Raw genomic sequence first — 7497 nt, 5'->3', positions numbered from 1 at the left:
GTCCTGATTTCTTTTTAATTGAAAAAAACCCCCATTTTTGCACATCAGTTTATGACTTAGTTTTTCTCTACAGCTGTTGTACTTTATTTATTAGTATTCACTTGTGTAGCTAGGTCTTATGAGACCGTATTGGCGTTTTTAGGGGTCTGAGTAAAATAAAGATTGTTCAGTTTCAGTCACTATCACGAGAATTTATCAGAACAATTATTTAAGAATAATTACTATCAAATGCATCTTAAATGGAACTAGCTCCTCTAATTGTAGATTAGAGCTATAGGCTACTATATTTTTTTTTTGGTGAGGGTCCAAGGAGCACAGGCGTTATCCTTCGACTAAACCTATAATTAGTGCCCTTGTGTCTGCTGTCTTATCAGTATCTTATTGATGAATGTTTCATTCTGACATGATGAAGACGTGACCTGACAGCAGCGTTGTGACGCGCCGTAACCAGGACGCACGCTGTCTGCTGCTGGACGTCTGGCTGAGTGAGGAGTAGGCAGGCCGCACAGACGCAGACTGCTCGATTGAACTTTGTGTTAAAGTCGGGCTTCATCTGCCGCTTACACCATGGCGCCACCACCGCAGTCAAAACCAGCCGTAAAGCCCGCCGTCACATTTCATAGCAAGCCGAGGAAAGGAGAGGTGAAGGTACGACACCTAGCGTTCACCCCACACACCCCTCTCACTGCATTCAAGCTCTCTGTTAGCTCCCATGCAAAGTAATGTTCGCGCCATGAATGTCTTGGAAAGCTGCTTCACACACAGTGGCTCCTAAAATAATAGTCCGGTGTGTTTATGTTGCACTGAAAGCCAGAAACGAGAGAAAAAAAATGTGCCGGAGCGTAGTTGGGCTTTTTATGTATTGAAACAAAAACAAAAAAAACCTAAAAATAAACAGGAAATAATTCCAGTCTGCTTCACGTTGAAAGCTGAACAAAAAAAGGGGAGTTTAATTTGAAACCCGGGTAGTCCACTCGCAGTTTAAATCTCGACAGCAGATATCATGGCAGAAAGCTGCTGCAGTGCTGCTCCCTGTGGGTCGGAAACTTGGAGGCAGCATGAAAATCACAACAGGTGTTTCTCATCAGCTCACACCGCAAGACGCCCACTGCGTGACGTCACCGGCTGGCGTTTGGCCACAAGCCACACATGTCGAAGGTTTCAGTCCCTGCAGCGGTTTTCTGCCCTACATAACCCAGGAAACGGAAGGTCCCGGGTTTGTGTGTGTGTGATAAAAGTGTGGGAAAATAACAATAATTTTCATGTTGGAAAATAACAATCATTTTCATAAACGTCAAATTAAATAAAAGCTTGAATTGATGACATTTAAGTGTTGACAAGCAAACTGTCCCTCCCCCTCTGATGATAAAGTTGAGGGTATAAATTAATTATTGTATTACACTTCCACTGTAGTTCAGATGGAAAATAATCCTTAAATAGGTTATTAAATAACTTAATATCACTGATAATTCTCTTTATTGCAAAATCTCTTAAAATCTTAAAATTCTACAACTGATATTTAATTTCAACATAGTTTGCAATGGAATTAAGAGCCCTTGTTCATCAAACCGAGTTACACACACCTGCCCATCCAGACACAGCATCAACATACTATACATAATGGAGTCTCCTACATATTAATTAAAACGTCACTGGTATCAAATTGGTGCATAGCATCAGAGTGTGTGCAGTAATGTAAGACAGCATTGCACATTACTTTTCATACAAATTCTGAGGTCAACAGTTGAAAGATAATAGCAGCTCAAACTTTAAAAACATCTTCGTATTCTCTGGAAGAAAATAAGTCGTCATGGCTGTCCAAACACACGTGGACCAATGATAAAAGTGCTGGCGTGTGTCAGTTTTAACATACAGCATCAACATAATGCTGCAGGCTGTGAGTAAATTGATTCAAGAAGTTAACCATTGGCTTACACCGTGGATGTCAGTTTGGTCAGGAGAACTCAGTACTCTTTTGCAATCTGTCTATTAGTGAAGGAAGCGGCTGAGGTCCTCGTGAATTTCAGCCTCATCCCAAGGTCCCTGGATGTTGTCCTTGTGCCTCTGCAGCCTCACTAGCAACAGGGGACAGAGCAGTGTAACACTCATTAGCGCCAAAGCCAAGAGCACAGCTCCACCTGGTGACTGGAACCCCAGTCCACCTACGCCTACGATGCATACTCCCAAACACACCCCAGCAAACTGGCAAGGAGCGTTCTCCCTCAACCTCTGCAGCAAGCAGGGCCACAGGGCAAACACCAGCAGGGCACAGCTGAGCATGGCAAATGTGTGCAGAGCACCAGGTAACCTGGAGGCTAAACACACAGACGCAAACAGGGCTGCATTTAGGGAGAGGCTGCCTGGGGGTGAGGGCTGAGCATAAGGGAACGACACCAGGTGGGCCAACAGCATCATAGCGGACATGGCATACACTGTGTCCGTACTCACGGACTCTGTTAGTGTCTTTAGAACTGGTGAGAAGCCAAAGGTGAAAGAAAGGAAAATAGTGGCACTCTGTAAATCAGCTAGACGAGTCCGAGGCCCACACCCAGGTTCAACCTGAGACGTCAAGGCTTGGTACAGTCCATACCCCAGCAGGGCACATACAAGGCTGGTCCACAGCAGTGTCTCAGGGGACAGACGGCCCTAAGAGGAAAGCAGACAAGTGGATTAAATATGCATTAAATGAACATACAGAGTGATCTTTACGAGGTCCATGGAGTTTTTCTAGAACTTTACCTGCTCCATGTAGAGCCAGAGGGTGATGAAGATGGCCACACAGGACAGCTGCTGTCCCACAAAGCCTGCTTCTTTGACCACAGACCAGTATCGGTACTGTCGGATGCCCTCATTCCTCCGTAACTCCTCCAGGAACCTCTGGTCCACATAGTTATCAGGGAACGGCTGGCGTTCCCATAGCACCTTCCTCCAGGGCACAGCTGGATCTGGGGCACTGTCTGGCCCCATCACCCTGAACACACACACACACACACACACACACACACACACACACACACACACACACACACACACACACACACACACACACACACACAATGTAATCCGTCTGTAATAAAACATCTAAAACTTAAAATCTTATCAAATGGGGGTCTGTGGTGTATTTAGTGTCAGTTTAGGGGTCCTTGACATGAAGAAGTTTGAGAACCTCTGAACTGAATAATGGATTTGTGTTTAATCAAATCTCCACACAGCAAACAAAGAGCCAAAGAGTATCCCAGCATATAATAATCTGTACACATTAAACGGGGTAAAGGAGGCCTGAGGGGATCCATCAGGAAGCAAAGTATATTTTATCAAGAGTTTGACAGATTATTTATTACATGATGGATCAATTCTCCTAAATACAGATAGCCTCAGTTAGCGTCAAGCTTTCGATGGCTTAAAAGTTAATACGAGACCTGTCATATATGAACCGTGACAAATGAAAGCTGCTCAGTGTTAACTGTGGAGAGATTTGACTGCTGGCTGCTACAATGAAAAAACAGCTAAACATCAGACGTGGCGGATATACGGGTTTATATGACCGTTCACATGTTGACACTGCTGAACGATCATCATAACTGTCATAAAAAAGAGCCTTTAACGTACCTGGGACAGGGTTTAGCTCTCGGCACTTTTGCTACAATCTGATGGTCATATCAGTATCCCGGAAGTAAAGCTCTTTCTCACAGAGCTCACAGCGCCCCCTGTTGTTAGTATAAAATACAGCACCAAGTCAGCTGTCTGTCAGCCACAGTGGTCGAATTAATGCTGTAACATCAATTTTTCTTATCTCCTGATTACTAATGCCTAAAAAAAAAAAATGGCATTTATTACCTTCAAGCTTTGCTTTTGTGACCTGGACCATGATATTTTGAAATGTACCTTTTCAAATGGGTAAACATTTTCATTCACACATCAGAAAAGAAAGTTTTACTAACTATACAATACTGTTATGTTATAAGTAGAGGGGCATTTGAAAACAGCGCTTTATAGTGTGATGCTTTCCTGTTCAATATCTTAAACTTTGGACGGATAGGTACCCATTTTCACATGCAAATTAAGACATTAGACCAATATAGATTTCAATAAAGCATTTTCAGCAGAATCAAAGTCTCCACACTTTTTTGTGTCTTGTGTACACACTTTACTAACTACTTTACAAACTATCAGCGCCTAAAGTCTGGGATCAGACATCCAAACAGGGCACCACCCATGGCTTTATCCCTTCATAACCACACACCCTGCACTGCAACCTTTTATTAATGTTACAGCATCTTCATTATTTCTAAATGCATAATCCATTTGAATAATTTGCCAATTCTCTAGGTTTCTCATGTTTGCTTTTGTCAATTTTAAACCTATATTACAGTTGACTGGGAGGTTTGTATGACACATTTACTCTGAGCAACTTTCCCAGAAGTTTCAGCCAGGGCTGTGTCCCCAAGACTCTGTAGTTCCTAACCCTTCTGATTGGGCCTTAGATGTTCTTAGATGATAAACCAAAAGCTCACAGTTTCTCCATGATTTCATCAAACACAGACATGGTAAGGCATATAAAAATGTGCACTTACCAGTCTTAAAAAAAGAAATCCTGTTCATGAAGCTAGTTTGTTATTGAGAATGTGTTTGTCAGTGGTTAACTCAAGCCCAAGATGTCTTACACTGAAAATATGTATTGAAGCTAGGCCAAAGGGAATGAAAATATTATGAATACACCGTCCTGATGTATGATGCCACGATTCTGAGGACACTGCCCTCCGTGGATAGTCTCTAAGCCTTCACAGATAGTGCCACGAATACTCTATGCCCATAATTGGTTCATTATTCTGCAAACAAGGAAACATAGTTACCCATCTATAGGTTTAGGGAGTTAGACAGTCATAACTTCTGACCTTGGTTGCCAGTGATTTCCACTTTCCCCAAAACACCACAGACAGTTGCCTTCACTGTTTCAAGGAGAGAGAAAGTGTCTCTCTGCCAAGATTTTAGTGCTGTCTTTACTGTGACCTTGAGGCCCATGCTTGACCCTAAATATGGAAAAAGTTTTACAAAAGAGAACTCAAAAGATTTAGAAGTGAGTCATTTTTCAAGACGTACAATTATACTAGCAATCAGCCCCCAAATATAATCTCCCATCATTGTATCCGGTGACTCATATGTCGTTTTTCACTTCATGTGAATGAAAACATGCAAATTCACCAATTTTTCCATTGGAAATAGGTTCATTTAAAAATGTCATTGTTTTGATTACAAAAGCAAAGTTTGAAGGGAATAATAGCCATTTCCTATACTTTTTAAGCATAAGCAATCAGGAAATAACACTTTCTACCCAGGTATAAAAAAACAAGTAAAAATGTGTTTTATAGTGTCACTTCATCTCTCTCTTTGACCAGGTGTCTGTGATAAACATACGCTGCCCCTTCTCTGACATTTTAAGGTCCAGTCCACGGACTAACAGGTAAGCCAACATTTTAAACTTAAATTATTATCACAATGCTGATGGTTTGTGTCACCTTTTGGAGTTATTTATAATGTTGACCATTAAATTTGATCAATATTCTTGTCATAGCTGGTTCCCAGCACATGGATCACAGGCGAGGAGGAATCAGGCAGTTTCAAACACAGGAACCTTGATGGTATATTCTGCCAACACAAATGTTACAATTACACTTGTGAGACAGAATATTTACACTGATTATGACACAGTCACAAACCTTCTAAGAGTCTATTTACTAAGACACTGAGTTTCATTTGTGTTGCTTTGTGCTGATGACTTACATACAGCCTATTTTTTTACTCTTTTTGCAGACAGGATCATGTCTGAACAGAGACTGCTTTTGCAGAAGACCTGGATCATCCACACGTCATCCGATAGGCCAGTAAGTGTCATGAGTGTGATCCTGTGAGGATAATTTCAAAGTGTGGTGTTGATGATGATGATGACAAAGACAAACAATCCTGCCTCCTTTTCCTTCAGTTCTCCTAGGCTGCGTCCCCTGGGCTTAGCAGGTGTCTCTGAATCTGCACTAAAAGAGTGTCTAATCATCAGACCTCTGCACAAACAGATCCAGAAGACCCCAGATAACCCAGCAGCTCTATGATTGAGATGCTGCTGCTGCTTGGGAAAGCTCTGACTTTCCTACAGGTAATCTGCATAACTGTTAAATGTTGTGTAGTGTCTACAATACATATAAACAGTATGAAGGGCAGTCACATAATTCAGGTTTGTGAGCAAATACAGTATTTCTGTTCAATATAAACACAACAGAACACAGAGGTCAGAAAAGGGTATTATTGTTTAATTTATACACATTTACAACTACAACATAATTTGAATAAATATCTTATGTCACATTCCCTCTCCCGCACAGCTCCATCAGGGTGGTAAAAAATATTTTCGAAGACAGTGTGGCTGTAATCAAAATCTTCATCAGTAACACAGAAATACTTTTTACAAATGTGTAGTCTTTAATTTTGTAGAACTTTAAAGAACTTAAAAAGAAATATCACTTCATATTACTAATCCATGACTTGTCTGATATACAGGATCTACACATACAGTACTTAGTCAAACACTGAATACCAGAAGATCAGAGGGGCAGAGAAACTATAAGCACTTAAAAGGCAGAGATTGACCTTTCTTTACATGTATGATACTCCAGTATGATAAACACGCTGTATGGCTAAACTGTATCATTTGTTTACAGCACTTCCAACACAAGGCTTTTTTGTAAGAGCATGAACTCACTATATGATTTTTATCTTACAGCACAGGACAAATTCAAAGCCCTGTCAGAAGATGGCAACATGGCGCTTCCATGAAATAAACAATTATGTCTCTCATGTCTACTCATTTATTTCACCAAGGTGACGTTTTGAGCACCACAGCTCTTCATTAACATGGAGATTTCATCCAGGTTTTAACTGTGGAGCTCAGTAAATCCCAATAAAACACTCTCGGCAACCATAATCACAAGCCGCAGTATCGACTTCATACTACACAAGCAACCTATAAGATACAAATCAGTGATCAGTGCTATTTTTACACACATATCAGGACAGGTTGTGGACCCGTTTCTGGTGGGCCCTAAAGAGCCCAAATCATTAAAATATGTTCTAAGTACATGAAGATAAAACATGTTGTTCTGTGGCATCAGAGGCAGTGCAATGATTAGATGGCAGTTTGTAATGTTGGCCAATAAAATCTCAATATCAGACCAAATATAGATACAAGCATTTTTTTTTTTTTTTAAATACTGATGTAGCCAAGGCAATGAATGGCTCATGCATATTAAGCTGAGCAGTGCTCCAGTGTAGCAGTGGTAATGACCTTCCAGGTGTCAGTAAAGTTAGAAATAGACTTTGTCACCAGAGAGATGAGCAGACTCAACATCTTCACACACTAGTTGGCTGTAAGTAGACACCCGACAGCAGTGAGGTTTCACAGTGGAGAGTAGCAGAGCTGGCTGCCATTTAGGCCACAAGCCCACATGT

General features: G+C 41.2%; 1 protein-coding gene across 1 annotated transcript; it reads right to left on the bottom strand.

Moving 5' to 3' along the window:
- Positions 1 to 1480: 1480 nt before the first annotated feature.
- pigc (phosphatidylinositol glycan anchor biosynthesis, class C) lies at positions 1481 to 3671 on the bottom strand. The gene is made up of 3 exons (XM_062424445.1): positions 3610 to 3671; positions 2740 to 2971; positions 1481 to 2646 (listed from the first exon to the last, which is right to left on the bottom strand). The coding sequence occupies exons 2-3, from the start codon at positions 2965 to 2967 to the stop codon at positions 1990 to 1992; spliced, it is 885 nt and encodes a 294-aa protein (XP_062280429.1). The 5' UTR covers positions 2968 to 2971; positions 3610 to 3671; the 3' UTR covers positions 1481 to 1989.
- Positions 3672 to 7497: the final 3826 nt, after the last annotated feature.

Source organism: Scomber scombrus, chromosome 8 (genome assembly GCF_963691925.1).
Source record: "Scomber scombrus chromosome 8, fScoSco1.1, whole genome shotgun sequence".
NCBI classification, from domain to species: Eukaryota; Metazoa; Chordata; class Actinopteri; order Scombriformes; family Scombridae; genus Scomber; species Scomber scombrus.
The sequence above is the reverse complement of the archived record's forward strand: the minus strand, read 5'-3'. Positions and strand labels throughout refer to the sequence as shown.

Excerpts from the sequence above, each read along its gene's own strand:
- pigc (XM_062424445.1), bottom strand. The coding sequence starts at position 2,967 with ATGGGGCCAGACAGTGCCCCAGATCCAGCTGTGCCCTGGAGGAAGGTG. Across the intron at positions 2,647-2,739 it reads TCTGGCTCTACATGGAGCAG|GGCCGTCTGTCCCCTGAGAC; the intron begins GTAAAGTTCTAG and ends CTTTCCTCTTAG.